Source organism: Microcaecilia unicolor, chromosome 9, assembly GCF_901765095.1.
Source record: "Microcaecilia unicolor chromosome 9, aMicUni1.1, whole genome shotgun sequence".
Taxonomy (NCBI): domain Eukaryota; kingdom Metazoa; phylum Chordata; class Amphibia; order Gymnophiona; family Siphonopidae; genus Microcaecilia; species Microcaecilia unicolor.
In genome coordinates, this window is record NC_044039.1 from 143,555,947 (window position 1) to 143,573,028 (window position 17,082).

Consider the following 17,082-nt stretch of genomic DNA (forward strand, 5'->3'; position numbering starts at 1 on the left):
TGTTGGATGATTGGAAAGATGGAAGGAGAGGAACAACATAAAATTCCAGAAACAGCATGGTGAAAAACAAGACGCTGATGGCTTTGGTGCTGAAAATTGGGTTGTTTCAGTTCTTCCTACCATCTTGAACGAGTTTGCACTTCGTGACATTTTCAATGCTGATGAAAACGGTCTCTACTGGTGAGCGATTTCTGATGGAACACTTGCATTCAAACAAGCCAAAACTACAGGAAGTAAAACGTCGAAGAACCGACTGATGATCCTCCTTTGCTGCAATATGGATGGGTATGAGAAGTTGGAACCACTCGTCATTGGAAGGAGCAAACAGCCCCGTTGCTTCAAGAATGTTAAGCGATTTCCTGTGTCATAGGAGGCTAATGCAAATTCATGGATGACTGGGGAAATTTGGAAGCAGTGGCTAAAGAAGTTAGACACTAGAATGCGGGCACAAAAGCATCAGATTTTGTTGCTTTGTGATAATTATGCTGCACACAGTGATGATGTCAGGCTGTCTAACGTCAAGGTGGTCTTCCTGCCACCAAACACTACCTCTCTGATCCAACCTATGGATCAGGGCATAATAGCCAATTTCAAAAAACATTATCGGGGTCTTGTGCTACGTCGTCTGATGAGCGTTATGGATGACCAGACCGGCAAGGATAAACATGCTGTTGAACTGGCTCGTAATCTATCACTGTTGGATTCCCTACATATGCAGAAAGAAGCCTGGAATCATGTTACACAGGCAACCATTGTGAACTGCTACAAGCGGGCAAGCTTTGTTAAGGACGTCAGAAGAAGGCGGGGCAGTGAGCAGCGAACAAGGGAAGGCTAGAGACGTCGGGACTGGGAGCGCCGCCTCCTTCACTGACGCTGCGCTGCTGGAGGAAGGTAAATTTAAAAGAAAAAAAAAAGGAACAGGATCTTGGGGGGGAGAAGAGGGCGGGCAGTTCCTACATTGGAGCGGGAGGGCAGGGGAGAGAGGGGAATCGCTGCCTTGGAGCCAGGCAGGTGCGGGGGGGGGGGGGGGGCGCCGCCAACTGGTAGTCTGCAGGGGGGCGCCAGAGACCCTTGGCACGGCCCTGGGTAGACGTAGTCTATGGAACTCACAGACAAAATAGTGTACAGAGGACTATGACTGATTACTTCAAGTAAACCTAACGTCAGTTAACGGAGACTGTATACTGTACGTATAATAAACAGTACTGTACATATGTTTATCAGATGTCAAGTTTCTTTGGGTCACAACGGTTACGTGCACGCTCTGGTTAACTGCATGTATTTCTTTGGTCCCCTGCACTTAAGCGGATTGCACTGTATATATATCAAACATATAAACGGCGAGTGACCGTACTCACTCGCAAATGCGCAGTAGAGACCTTCTCTGCCCCGCCCCCACGTCAATACGTGATGACGGGGGGCGGAACACAGAGGGTCTGTACTGCGCATTGCTGAGGGAGGGACACCGCCGTCTAACGCTCCCCCACCCGAGTCGCCGCCGCCACCACCCACCTTCTACCCGGTCGGGCCCTCGCTCCACTATTGAAACAGCGAGGGTCCGGGAACACAGCACTGAGCTCTGCTGAGCTGCCGACATCGCCCTTCCTTCTTCTTCTCTGCCTCTGTCCCGCCCTCGACGACGTTACGTCACACGAGGGCGGGACAGGCAGCTGCAGGCAGAGAAGAAGAAAGAAGGCCGACGTCGGCAGCTCAGCAGAGCTCAGTGCTGCGTTCCCGGACCCTCGCTGTTTCAATAGCGGAGCGAGGGCCCGGCCGGGTGGAAGGTGGGTGGTGACGGCTCGGTGGGGGGGCGCGAACTCGGAGGGGGAGGGGGAGGGGCAGCGGCGAACTCGGCGGTGGGGGCGGGCCTTTCAACCCCCCCTTCCTATAATAGCCCAAAGTCTAGTATATATATATATATATATACACACACACATATATATACCAAAGGGTTGCAATTAATTTATTGAAGAAATATCAGATCACATACAGACTCAACACGGAACTGTGTTTCAGCAACATGCCTGCCTCAGGAGTCAGTATATCTGAGACTGAATGAACGCTTTCTCCTGCATCCTACAGCCAATCTGCTGAGCTTGAGTGAATCCATCCACCTTCTTGGTATACTTGTACCTGTGCCTAAATGTTAGATGCAGTAATTACAAGTTACACACCTAACCAAGGCAATGAAAGGATAAGAACAGAAGCCAAGCAAGTCATCCAGGAGCTGCTCTTCAGTGCTCTTCTCCATCAGCCCTCCTATATAATAGCTACAGACTACAAAAGACAGCATTCTGAAAGGACTTAGGGCAAAGTGGGGGAGGAAGCAGATGGAAAAGGAACAGAATAATAGAAAAGACATAATGGTGCAGAAATCCTCACCGTTGAAGATATTTGTATGTTTCTTCCATAATCCTCTGGGAATCAAAATGAGTGGACGCCATTTTCTTGGCATGGGAGACAATGGAGGACATCTTGTCTGCCAACTCCCGGGTCTCACTTTCCAGCTGCCAGTGCTCCTTCAACAGCTTGCGACTGGAACGCAGGTCCTGACCCATCTCCGCATCTTGCAAAACTTTCTCAATTTTTTCAATCTTTGCTTTGGCATCCTGCAGCAGGAATGGGACAAGAGTCAGTTCAGCACAGGCCTTGCTCAGCAAAACTCTTCAGGAACCTTGCCACCCCAAAAAATCATAGTTCATCAGAAGCACTCACAGACCTCCCCACACTGGTGAACATCTAACTCAGATATCAATTTTGTAATTTAAAATTCTCTCTCTATAAACGTACCCATAGAAGAGGGCAAAGACTGAGAAAGTAATCTCGTGGGATGGGTTACCTCAGGCTTCCTTTGCAGTATACCAAAATCCCATGTATGTGTATGCAATGCATGCTGAAATTCTGAACAAATCTTTTGACATCATTTTTGCTACTTGCCCTTCCTTCTGTGACATAGGGTAAAAGGTCATGGATTTGATACATTGCCCTTCTGTGGTATAACCAGAGCAGTTTACATTTATCATATGCAGGTACTTTCCCTGTCCCTAGTGGGCTCATAGTCTAGGTTTTTGTACCTGAGGCAATGGAGATTTAAGTGATGTGCCCAGAGTCACAAGGAGCTGCAGTGGGAATTGAACTCAGTTCCCCAGATTCCAAGCCCACTGTACTAACCATTAGATTACTCCTCTGAATCACTCATTAGTCTTCCCTTTTCCCTCTAAACCACCAGGGACCCACAAAGGTAGGCCCGGGGAGGAGGGGGGGGGGGGTTCTATTGGGCTGGGGCTGACCTAGATTTTCTAAGTGGGGTGGGTGGGGGATCTTAAGGGGAGAGTTCTGAAGTTCCAGGGGGGTGGGAGGGGGAATCAGAAGGGGGACCAGTATCTGGGCCAGAATTTTTTATGTGGGTTCTGGTCAGTATATTCAGCCAGGACCTGCATAAGTGTCTTATATGGATCTTGGCTGAATATCAGCTGGGATCCTCATAAGACCCAGCGGGTAGTACCTAAAGAATTAGCCCCAGATGTTCAATGCTGGTGCCCGGACATGGCCTGTCATTGAATATATGGGGCTAATTCTGTTTGCGGAAGTCAGCATTTAAAAAAAACTGCCATGGGTGGAACATCGACCAGGGTAAATTTTGTCTACAGACATAACCATTCAGCTCTACAAACCTATGTGCAACTGTTTCCAACAGCCCTGTACGTAACTATCCAGGAAATACTTCAAAGGTTTTGATTTCTAAGGCTAGAACTTTCCCTGCCACTGTTATCATGATGAATGTCAGTGGGAAGTTGCCATGCTGAACTTTGAAGATGAATCTAGATTCTGTTATCACCTGACCTGGAGAAGCTCCATGAGTTGCTCTTGCTGTCCAGCCTGCCTCAGCTTGTCTCCTCGTTCCATCATCTTCCTGTTCAGCTCTTCCCAGTCACTACTCAGCTCTGCCACAGTGGCCTGGATTATATCTTTTGCATAATGGTCCTCTCTGATCAGTTGATTGCCAGTCTGGAAAGATACAATTACTTTAATAAGTCAGACTTCATGGAGAAGGGCCAGAGTTCTAGCCCTCCAACAACCAGAACCTTCCGGCATGTTCTCCCAGTCTCTGGTATATAGGCACCATCTCTGAGAAAAGATGTCTAAAGTCACCAGAAATAAAAAATGAGGTGTTAATGAATTCTGTTAGAGCAAACAGTTTGTAATTCAACAGTCTAAACCCCATTCTTTTATGTGAAAAAAAAATAAAAAAAAAGTTATAGAAATTCAAATACGTAACATTTACAGACTGCTTATGGAGCCATGACATGAAAAATCGGCCATTCTCAACATTTTGGATCTGAGAATTCAGCCACCTTTTCCCAGAGGCAGTCACATATACACTACAGAAGAGATCTTGGAATATTTCTAGAATTATGCTGCTGCGGTTAATTATGGTTTTGTGATGTTGAAACCCCCTTATATGACTATAATTTGAGAACATAGCCTGAAGAAAATGTCCCCACCCCCAGCTTCATCATAGAATTTGTACCTACTACAACTACTAATTATCATTTATAAAGTGTTACTAGATGTGTATACAGGGTGAGGCAAAACAAAGTAACCCTCTAGAGTTTTTTGTCATTTTCTCAGCAACTGCTTTGAATTTCAAAGAGAAATTTTACGTACTTATTTAGTTATCATACTTACGTATTACTATTAAACATTTAATTATCTTAAGCTATGTTGATGCTACTGACATTTTAGCATTACTACCTTGTGATTTTTGTGTGTTAAAAATGTTTGAGAAAAAAACACACTAAAATAACGTCATTCAAACGATACAATTAACAATGTGCCAGAATTTCGCAGTCACTGTGTCCACCTCCAGCTTTAACACAGGCCTTTAATCACTTTGGGAAATTCTTAACAGCCTTGTCGATGATCGGTCCCTGTGGCAGGCAGTCTCAGACCATCTGCAGCACTTCCTTGATTTCAATGATTGTTTGTAGCTTTGAGTGAAGCTTGTGATAGGCCTCCACCATTGCTCCTCAGACAAAAAGTCTACATGCAAACATTTTTTGAATAGGCAAAAATCGCTGGGTGGTCACACTAAAGAGCCTGTAAATTTGCTTTGTTTAAAGATAATCTCACTTCATTTGGCACATAAATGTAGATAGTAACAACAAATAAAGCTGTACAATTTCACGTTGAAATTCCACATGGTTGAGAAAACAGAAAAAAAAAAAAAACTTTAGGGAGTTACTTTTTTTTTTGCCTCACCTGTATACACTGCTGTACAAATGCATATACAAGTCAGACCCTGCTCTGTGGCGCTCACAGTCTAGTCAAGATAAATATAGCTTCTGTTGCAAGTATTCATCACAGACTAGGGTGCTCACTTATTTCCAAGTCCCAGCCTCACACACTGCTGTAAACCTTGGTGTAGATTCTGGGGGAAGGGATTCTCCAGGTCTGTGCCCAAGATGTGCTACTAATACTTCAAGGAGACACTTCAGTTAATATGGCAAAGTTCCAAAATAAGTCTCTTTACAGAGAGAAACTTCTCCAACCCAAAGCAGTCACTGATAGGTTTACATGCAGCATCACAGCATACAAAATGAACAAAAAGGATTTAGATCCTTTATTCCACATTCCTCTGGGACACCCACTTTAGGGTTCCTTCTGGACCTTTTCTGGGCTTCCTGACTCTGCAAGGGAGAATCTCTGCTCTACAAATCCTTCTCTAAGGAATCCTAGATTAAGAACTGATTGGGTAGCTCTCTCCGCCCTTTTTCACTCCTTCATAACTAGGCATCTCTAGAAACAGCTTCAGCAAATGAGAGAAGCACCTCCACAGGGAATCTTCTACTTTCTCCTCTCCTCTACATCCACAGGAACTCAGAAACAGAGAGGAGCTGTCTCCTTTTCTGGCCTCTTTTCCCTTCTTGCTGGTGAAACCTGAAAGTAGGCTGGAGGATTGCTACATCTTCCTTCCACCAGCTCTCACAGACAGACTAGAATCTTTTTATGGACACACACTGACCAATCGCTGGGCTGTATTTACTGTGTGCACTTCTGGAGGGGAGTACCATAGCACTGTCAGATACATGCATCTGTGCTCCTGATCAGGCTTTATGTTCTTTCTGGAAGGATGACATCTAGGTTCTTACTGCCACTAGCCATCATTTAGTTAAGAACAACTTTACCACTCTTTGAATTCAGGGATTCAGTGAGGATATTCACAGAGATTGGTTTACGTACGTGCTCATGCAGACTTTCCCATCTTTTCTTTCATGAACTCTTTCCATTTCAATAGGTTGCAACTTATTTCACCCAAACATGATTGTTATTTTCATCAAATTTACCTCTTTGAATTCTTTAAACTGGACTTTGTTCGCCTTTACTTCCTTCTCGGCAGCCTCATGCCGCTTCAGTTTCTTCAGGATGTTGTTCGGATCACGGTAAGACTCGTCTGATGCAATCTGGTACTTCTCCTCCATCCACAACTGAAGTTCAGTGGCATCACGGCTGAACTCCTGCCAAAGGGCATACATTCAAAGAAAATCAAGACTCCAAGTCAGCTTTGGAAAAGGACAATCAGGTGGTTTCACAATCCTTACTTTGCAAGGACATACTCTCTAAGGGGTAGCGTAGCAGGGTTTTAAAAAAGGCTTGGACAAGTTCCTTATAGAAAAGTCCATAAGCCATTATTAAGATGAACTTGGGAAAATCCACTGCTTATTTCTGGGATAAGCAGCATAAAATCTGTTGTACTCTTTTGGGATTCTCCCAGGTAGTAGTGACCTGGACTGACCACAGTTGGAAACAGGATACTCAATACTGGGCTTGATCGATCTGTCCCAGGTTATTAGTAAATAAGTTCCATTGCATAAAATGGAACCCATGGCGAATAACACAAGTTAATGAATGTTAAATGTATGGTGGCACATTATAGTAAATCTGACCTTAAGTCTGACATAATGTGGGGGGAAGGAAATATGAGAATGAAAGAACAAAATGAGGACATAGCATGTAGGCACAGTTCCAGTGGTGTGCTGGAGCCGGCTCGCACCGGCTCGCAAGAGCCGGTTGTTAAATTTTCTTCCGGCTTGCGAGCCGGTTGTTGCAAATAGCGAGCCGGCTCTGGCTCTCCTCCCTCCCTCCGGATCCGCCTCACCGCCCGCTTGTTTTTTAAATTCTTCGCTTCCAGCGCAGAGTCGCCGACTGTCCTGAGTCCTCCCTTGCCGATTTGCACTTTAAAAATGGCCTCCAAGACTTCCAGAGGCGGCCTCGCGAGACTTCAACTGAAGTCTCGGCGGCCATTTTGAAGCGCAAATCGGCAAGGGAGGACTCAGGACAGTCGGCGACTCGGCGCTGGAAGTGAAGAATTTAAAAAACAAGCGGGCGCGCGGTGAGGGACCGGATCGGGAGGGAGGGAGGAGAAGAAGAAGAATTTACAAAACAACTCGGGAGGGGGTGGCAGGGGGAAAAGAGAGTCGCTGCTGGGCATGGGTGGATGGAGGGGGTCGCTGGACATGGGTGCATGCAGGGCAGGGGAGAGGAGAGGAGGGTCACTGCTGGACATGGGTGCATGCAGGGGAGAGAAGGGTCACTGCTGGACATCTGGGTGCATGCAGGGCAGGGCAGAGGAGGGTCGCTGGGTATGGGTGCATGCAGGGCAGGGGAGAGGAGGGTCACTGCTGGACATGGGTGCATGCAGGGCAGGGGAGAGGAGGGTACACTGCTGGACATGGGTGCATACAGGGCAGGGGAAAGGAGGGTCACTGCTGCACATGGGTGCATGCAGGGGAGAGAAGGGTCACTGCTGGACATCTGGGTGCATGCAGGGCAGGGCAGAGGAGGGTCACTGGGTATGGGTGCATGCAGGGCAGGGGAGAAGAGGGTCACTGCTGGACATGGGTGCATGCAGGGCAGGGGAAAGGAGGGTCACTGCTGCATATGGGTGCATGCAGGGGAGAGGAGGGTCACTGCTAGACATCTGGGTGCATGCAGGGCAGGGCAGAGGAGGGTCGCTGGGTATGGGTGCATGCAGGGCAGGGGAGAGGAGGGTCACTGCTGGACATGGGTGCATGCAGGGCAGGGGAGAGGAGGGGAGAGAGAAGAAATGCTGGACATGGATGGAGGGGAGAGAAGAGTGAGGAAGGAGATGAGATGAGGAAAAAGGAAGAGAGGAGAAAAACTGCACATGGATGAAGAAAATAAGCAGAAGCTGAGGACCAGAAATGAAGAAGAAAGGAGGAAAGAAATAAATGGAAAGGAATCCCTGGAAACGGAGTTAAGAGGACAGATAGCAGCAGAATCGGATACTGGGCCAGCATGATCAGAAAAACAGTCACCAGACAACAAAGGTAGAAAAAAAATCATTTTATTTTCATTATAGTGTTTGGAATATGTTCACTTTGAGAATCAGGTGCTCAACATTAAAAGTTTATATTTATTTACTTATTTATGGCATTTTATCCCACATTAAACATGAATTAGATTGGAACCTGGGATCATTTAATTTTTTTTCCTGGAGAGAGTAATGCATTGCCCCCCTCCCCCGCTATAGCCAGCTCTGCAATTTTGGGGGGGGGGGTGCGCAGAGGTGGACGGGGGGGGGGGGGGGGGGGGGGGCGCTGAGGTGGACCGGGGAGACAGCCTGTTGTTAAAAAGTTACCAGCACACCACTGCACAGTTCTATTCTTCCAGATTTTACTCCTCAGGAATGTATCATTCATCAATTTCCCATATAACTCCCCAACATTAAATACACCAAGTCAGACAGTGTAAGTAGCAAATTCCTTCATTTCCTTCCTGAAGCCTTTTCATGCCTAATAAATCTGATATTCACATTCCTGAGTGCTTAGTTGTAACTAAATTTCTCTGTGTGTCTCATCCACGGCTCTTAAATAACCCCAAGTTTTAAGCCTGTATTGGTCAAGCAGAATATAAATTATCTCCAATGATAAAACTTTTGGGTGTTCTGGTTGACAGTTCTGTCTCTATGGAAGCTCAAATTACTTTGTAGTGAAGAAATCATTTTTGTTGATGAGGAAACTTCGCTGTATTCAAAATTATTTTGAGATAGATCAATTTAGAATTTTAGTACAGGTTCTGATATTGTCACAATTAGATTATTGTAACCTTGGTTATCTGGGTTGTGCTAAGTGTCAATTAAAAAGGCTACAGACTATACAGCACACAGCAGTACGTTTGATTTTTAGTTTAACTAAATTTGACAGAATTTTGTCATTTTATGTCAAACTTTATTGGCTTCCTATTGAAGCTAGCGTTTTGTTTAGATTGGCCTGCCTTTTATACAAAATGTTAAATTGTTTGGCACCAATGTACCTATATTCCCACCTCCATTTTGCTGCCTTTTTTTAGGTACAGAAGACCAAATTATGCCACTTTAATTTCATTTCCTTCATTGAGAAGCAGGAAGAGGTTATGAATATTTGCAACGACACTGGCGTTTCAGGCTGCCAGATACTGGAACGTTTTTTCTGGGGTATTTTGGTCCTCTTATTCTTATTTGTCTTTTAGGAAAAACATTATAGGCCCGATATGCAGCCTGCGGCAGGCAGCGCTTTTGCTGTCCACCTCTAGCATTAAACCCGGATATTCAATGTTGGGCCATTTCTGGCAACCGGCACTGAATATCCAGGGGGGTCTTTTAACCACTAAAAAGTTAACTGGTTAAACCAATATTTAGCGCTAAACAGTTAACTGTTTAGAGGATAAAGATAGGACTGCTATTTATGAGGCCTATTTTAACCTCTGAACATAACCAGTTAAGCGCTGAATATATATATCTAACGGGCTATGGCACGTGACTAGCCGCTAAGCGTAAATATTTAGTAGGACATAACCTGTTATCTCCCGCTGAATATTTGCGGTTAGGTGCTGATATGATATTTCACTGGGGGGGAGGGGTAAGACTTTGCTTTTTCAGAAAATTGTATTGCACAATGGTTTATAAGATTTTAAGTTTTAAGGATTTTTTTTTATTCACTGTCTTCCCAGAGGATTGTTCTGGCTCTTGACGTTTTGTAAGCCGCTTCAAACTGCAAGGTGCTAGCGGGCTATAAGGCCAGATGTTATGTGATGTTATGTTGTTTAATGCAAATGTCTATATTCCGACATTTGCAGTTTTACTTTTTTAAATTAAAAACACAGAGGAAAGATGGTATGTGCCAGAATGTCTTGTGCTCTGGGTAATGGCAAATTCTCACTGGAACTCAGGAGTCTCTGCCTGGCATCTGACGATATTCTAGAGATCTACAGGAAATTAGAACTGAAGTCATCAGAGAAACTGTTACATTTCCAGGATGCTATAATGATTAGAAACAAGGTCCTGGAAAGGTTGTCAAGCAAAAATGCCCTTGTGCCATGTCTGCCAGCCCAAGGTTTGCTCCATTTGCATCGATAATTGTAGCAGCAGCCCCTTCACCTGAAGTCGCAGGGAATCCAGCAGATTCTTCTTCCGCCGCTCACTTCTCTGGATGAGCTGTTCCAATTCCTCCTGACTCTCGTTTACCTTCTGCTCAATCCTGGAAAAGAAACCCCAGAACAAGACTCACTGTACCCACTGTACACTGCTGAGATGAACTTCTGCATTCCAGACCATGGAAGGCATTTATCAAGGATCTCTGAAAATCACTCTGCATGCAAATAAGCCTGTCTGTGGGGAGTAGCAATGGACGATTCTTCTGCTCAAGAGAAAAGTGAGATCAGAGGCACTAACACACACCTTTTTCATTTTCAGACTTAAATGTGTTGCTTTTTCAATGAAAAGGTATCCACCAAACAAAGCAAGTGCAAGTCTCTGGAGACATTTTTAACCAGGCCCGTCAAAAGGTCAACTGGCAAGTGGGCTGGTTACAGGGGCGAAGTCCCCATTGATGAGGCAGCCATATGCTAGTGATCACAATAGAGTTCCAGAGATCTCCTACCACAACAACTGGGTCATGGAGCCCTGGGACAAGGCGGCTGCTTTTTTCCAAAAAGAAACTACATGTTTCCTTTGTTTTGAAATTGGGGCAGTGCCCATGGGGAAAGGGGCTCTTGCCAGATGTGTACCAAGGGTGGGGTGGTGGCTGCAGTCCACCCTGGGTGCAGGAAGTAAAGGGGTGCTCTGAGCAGTCGAGTGGTTGTTAGCTGTGCTAGTCCCCTACCCCCTCCAATGTCAGCTTCCTGTTCCAGGGCAGGAGACCGGCAGAGCCGACAGCCATGCAATTGCTTAGTGAAACCCTTTACTCCTTAGAGGAGGGAAAGAGGGCGGGGGGGGGGGGGGGGGTGACGTGCCTGGAGGGGGGGCTACTCCTCCCCGGGTGGCAACCAAGCAAGGTATGGCATTGGTTCTTGTGGCTTTGCACCAGCATGCATAGTTTTGAAAACTGTCCCACTTTTCTCCTACTTGGGTATTTTCTCCAGTGACGTGGAATTTGGCTTATAGGTCCTGAGTGTTGCATTTTACATGCAATAGTGTGTTTTAACCAACAATGAAAATTTTGAATGGAGGGTAGAAAGTGTTGAATTTGAAATAGAAAATAAGCTTAATTCTGTTGAATAAAAAGAAACCAAGTTTATCATGATTGAACAGCTGAGCTATTGGTATCAAAAGTAAAGTGGATTGTTAATGGCAACCCCTAGGGTTTATACTATAAATTTTAAGGTTATAGGTATTCCTGCTATGGATGGTGCAACAGTAAAATAAAATTTCCTCCTACTAATCCATATGGCCTTAAATTTTATTTTCTTGAAGCTAGAGCTTTCAGTTTTGAAAGACAGTTATCAACGAAAGCCACAAGTTGAATGTCATCATTATACAAGTATCAGCTGAATTATGGTCTCCACAGGTGATAAAAACAGATTGAAAATCATGGGAGAGGTGACTAATCCTTGAGGGACACCACAAAGAGAATAAGTTTGATAATGTAAATAATATACAAACCTGGGAGACTGGACAACCAGATGACAGATGACATTAAATGTGAGCAAGTGCAAAGTGGTGCATGTAGGGAAGAGGAACCCTTCCCTTCATCATATATATAGCTATATGATACTGTATATATGATGAAAGGTTCCACATTAAGAGTCACTGCTCAGGAAAAGGATTTAGGTGTTATTGTTGATGATATGTTGAAATCCTGTGTTCGGTGTGCAGTGGCAACTAAGAAAGCAAATAGAATGTTAGGAATTATTAGGAAAGGAATGGAGAACAAAAGTGAGAATATTATAATGCCTTTGTGTTGCTCCATGGTGCGACTACACCTCAAATACTATGCAGTTTTGGTCACTGCATCTCGAAAAAGATATAGAGAAACTAGAAAAGGTACAAAGAAGGGCAACAAAAATGATAAAGGGGATTAGATGACTTCCCTATGAGGAAAGGCTAAAGAGGCTAAGGCTCTTCAGCTTGGAGAAGAGATGGATGAGGGGAGATATGATAGAGGCCTATAAAATACTGAGTAGAGTGGAATGGGTAGACATGAATTGCTTGTTTATTCTTTCCAAAAATACAAGTACTAGGGGGCATACAATGAAGCTACTAACTAGTAAATTTAAAACAAATCAGAGAATGTGGTAAATGCAGTTAGCTTAGCAGGGTTTTTAAAAAGGATTAGACAAGTTCCTAAAAGAAAAAAATCATAAACCATTATAAGGATGGACCTGGGAAAATACATTGCTTATTCCTGGGATAAGCAGTGTGAAATCTGTTTTACTCTGGATTGGCCACTGTTGGAAACAGGATACTGAGCTTGAAGAATTTCAGTCTTTCCCAATATGGTGATGCTTATATACTTATGTAATGAACACTAAATGAGTTGAACCAGTGTAGGGTATTTTTATGGATGCTCTAAGTCCAGCAAGCAATGCAATAAAAATGAATAAGCAACCAAATCAAACACTGAGTATCCAGGAGAATAAAGAGAGTAGTACACTACCCTGGTACAAATTAACATTAATCTTGTTAAGCAGAACTGTTAATGCTGTTTTACTACTGTATACAGGCCTAAGACCAGCGGCCATGAATGGTGTTAACTTTATCCATAAAGTTAGCTGCATTAAGACTGCTTTCCGAGTCACCTTTGAGAACAAAGAAAGGATAGAAATGGGTCTATTGTTGGCAGCTACAGACAGGTCTAGCCTAGGGTCCTTGAGTAAGGGACAAACTGGAAGGTGCCAAGTCTTGTGACAGGCTGGTATTCACTAGAATGCAAATCTACGGAGACAGACATACTGACTGGTCTTTTAAGAATCTGACTGTCCTTATGCTGCCACCTCTCTCAGCTTCAAACTCATCTGTTCATTTTCACTTGAAAAGCTTTTGAGTAGTGAAAGGAATTAAGACTTGCTGACATGAGTGGTGTTATTTACAACTGTAGATGGCAAGGGAGGGTTTTTAAGTTCACTTAGCACATGAAGTTCTATTTTTAGAAATCCTTAGTTTGCTCAAATAGACTTTGCCAGGTTCTCTGGTGTAGATATGTTTCTTAGTCATGCTGTGTAAAAATACATCTACATTTTAGAAAGAAGGCTTGAATTTATTCAGGATTTTTGCCCAGGCCCAAAACAGGAGAAGACACTTGATATATCAGACGACTGCCCCACACTGAACCCAGAGGTGATATTTTAAAGGATGTATTTGGATAGCAGCACCTCCTATCCTGATAAATCCCACTGAGACAGAGCTCCACTATCCAGATACTTCCACTAAATAACTTTACAGACTGCTCCAACACTGTCCAGATAGTTCCGGGACACAGAACAGGGTAGTGGAAATTTTCAGTGGCATTATCCGGATAACTCTCCAGAAAACACAGTCCTAGATAAGTATTTGGGTGAGCTATTTGGATAGTGCTGGGCACTCACCACAGTACCTGGATATTCAACGGCAGTAACTATCTAGTTACTGCCACTGAATGACTGGATATTTTTTTTATTTGTGAGAACTGGCAATTAAAAAAAAAACAAAAAACACTGACCACTATGGGCTCAAAATCAGGGACTTGCTTTCCTCTATTCTGTTTTAGTAGTACAATCCAGTCTCCAGACCATGGATAGGCAAATCCAGTCCTCGGTACCACAGGTAAGTCAGGATTTCTGGATATCCACAATGAAGTCCATAGACCGCTATTAAATGGACTGGAAAAATTCCTCATTTTTAGGTATAACTTGTCTGGAATGTTTTTACGTTTGGGGAGCGTGCCAGGTGCCCTTGACCTGGATTGGCCACTGTCGGTGACAGGATGCTGGGCTAGATGGACCTTTGGTCTTTCCCAGTATGGCACTACTTATGTACTTATGTACTTATGATATAAATTTTGCATGCACTACCTCCACTGTATGCAAATCTATCTCATGCATATTCATTGTAATATCCTATAAATCTGACCTACCTGTGGCATTCAAGGACTGGAGTTGCCTACCCATGGTCTACACTGTAGAACTAGTGAACCTCTCCTTCCATGACCAATCATGTGGTGACAGTTCAATAAACACATCACTTGAGAGTACTAAGGAATTTTGTCTTCCATTTTCAAAGGAATAAGAAGGGCAGCCTTCAAAGCATTTTAGCCATATTTGGTGGAGATATTCCCAAGGGTGGAATTAGAGTGCGGATTGAAACAACACACGTATGTTTGTATTTTCAAAAGCATGAGCATTGTTTTGGCTGGAAAATGTGCTACAGTAAAAGGTGGTTCAAGTGTGTGTGAAGACATTTTTCCTCAGGTAATTTTCAAAGTGCCATCACATGTGTATGTAACCTGGGCCTCACTGCCTCCACCACTAGCTCAGTCTCTTGAGGTCATAGCACCCCACAGGCCTGGGCCACACACAGAAACACTTTGCCTTCAGTCTTCTTACCTCTCAGTCTCTCCAATTCACACATCTGTGGCTGTGTGAATTGGAGACTGAGAGTCACAATTTGGGCTTGGCAGTGGGTTAAAGGCCGGAATGGAGATCCGGAGCAACGGGGTATAGAGTTGGGTTTCTCAAGGGCACTCTGCCAGTCTGGGGAAGCGAGCATCCTTTCTCCCACCACAAAGAACCACATGGTACTCCAAGGATTTGATTTTTATGCAAACTCAATTTTACTAACTGTTCTGCAACCAGAACTCCAACTGTATAATTTTCAGTGTATTTCAGAACTTCTCCAGTCCATTCAGGATTGAGTATCACAACCCCAAACGCCACATTTTACAGTTCTCCCTGTACTTTACCCATCCCTTTGGGCTACTAATAATCCAAGGCTGCTCCTGAACTTCTGATTACAATCCAGTTCTCGTTTTGGCTGTCCTCATTCCAGCGATGCACTTCTCAGAGCTGCACCCTGGCTCTGAACAGGCCTCCCCTGCTCTGGTCCTTGCTTCCAGGCTGGGTTTCCCTTACTCATCCGGAGCACAACACTCCTTCTCAGCTGCTACTGTTAGGGCAACAACTACTTCTTTATTCAGCCTTGGTTTACTCTGCCTATCCAGGACCCCCCCCCCTCTCCTCCAAGGGTCCCAATGGGGGTACAGGCAACCAAAGACCCCATATACAGTGCAACACACATATTTATCATATTCCTTGACACCTCCCCCCCCCCACATCACTCAACATCCCATAACAATTTCTTTTTGCCACTTAACTCTTTAAACACACCCCTTGGGCAGGATCTCTACCCACCCACAAACACACCTCTCTCCCCCCAGAAAATCTGGAGAGTTCTTGTATGTTCCAGCTTTAGCAATACTCATTTTTAATGGAGTATTACATGCATTATAAAGATGTACTGCCATTTGAAATGACAATTCCCATTTCGTTTTTTTTTTTTTGTTTCATTTCTGAAAAGAAATGAAAAAAAAAAAAGCATTCAAAATGTCATTTGCTTTCCCTTTTGTTTTTGGCCACCTTTTTTCTGCCCTCACTACTGCTGTCATTGTCACAGTGCTTAAAATTGTTTTACAGTTCCACCCCAGATCTCCCTGGGGCCCCCATCTACTCCCCATACCCCTCCTTACCACGTACAGTAGTCTTTGGACAAGAATGATCTCCCTTTGCTATTGCCCCACTGCTTCTTTTTATCAAGATGGTGCTGACCAGCCCACGACTGGTGTCGCTTTGCTATGCAGTCCGAGTATACCAAAATGACACTAGTTTGAGATCAGTGGAGGAGTAGGCTAATGGTTAGTGCAGTTAGTAAGAACCTGGGGAACTGGGTTTGATTCCCACTGCAGTTCTTTTTGACTCTGGGCAAGTCACTTATCCCTACATTGCCCCAGGGTCTTCCCAGTATGGCAATACTTATGTACAAAAACTTGGATTGTGAGCCCACTAGGGACAGAGGAAGTACCTGCATATAATATATGTAAACTGCTTTGGTTGTACCACAGAAAGACAGTATATCAAATCCCATTACATATGTAGTCACCATTTCCCAGGTGTAAAGCATGCATTACATGTGGAAAATGCTTCATAAAGTTCCCTGCAAGTACAATATGAGCAGGGGTGTGCTGGTAAATTTTTAACAGCAGGCTCTTTCTCCGGACGTAGCCAGCTCTGCAGTTGGAAAGGCCAGGGGTGGCCGGGGGGGGGGGGGGGGGGGGGGAGCAACACTTGCCTCTCTCTCCTCCCTCCCTTCCTGCGGGCACGCTAGGCATACCTTTGCTGGCAGCCAATAAATGGACTGCCACCACTTCCAAGGTCTTGCTCTGAGCAGCATGCTGGAACTTCTCTCACATGCTCGAGAAGTCCCAGCCTGCTGCCCAGAGCTGGAAACAAGGAGCAGGGAGCAGCAGTAGTCTATTTACTTGGCTGGCAGGGCTCAGCATCCCCACCAGCAAAGTAAAAGAGAATTCAGCAGGGGGCCCAAGCCCACATTTTGGGAGCCAGTTGTTAAAGTAGCCATGGAGGGCCCTACTTTAACAACCGGCTCCCAAAATTCTTAAAAACTTAACAACCGGCTCTTGCGAGCCTGTGAGAGCCTGCTCCAGCACACCACTGAATATAAGTCTAGATATGTAATACAGTGGCTCTGCACCAGGGATGTAGCCAGACACCCAATTTTGGGTAGGTCTGAGCCCAAAGTGGGTGGGCTCAAGAACC

At 44.7% G+C, this 17,082-nt stretch overlaps 1 protein-coding gene across 1 annotated transcript in view; it reads right to left on the reverse strand.

The window, feature by feature from the left end:
• The window catches only part of SPTBN5 (spectrin beta, non-erythrocytic 5), a 300,302-nt gene that overhangs the window by 175,912 nt on the left and 107,308 nt on the right, over positions 1–17,082 (reverse strand). Inside the window, exons 24-27 of the mRNA XM_030213698.1 lie at positions 10,439–10,538; positions 6,348–6,518; positions 3,844–4,008; positions 2,383–2,609 (exon numbers count right to left, since the gene is read on the reverse strand). Coding sequence (XP_030069558.1) covers positions 2,383–2,609; positions 3,844–4,008; positions 6,348–6,518; positions 10,439–10,538 — 663 coding nt within the window. The remainder of the gene's footprint in view (positions 1–2,382; positions 2,610–3,843; positions 4,009–6,347; positions 6,519–10,438; positions 10,539–17,082) is intronic.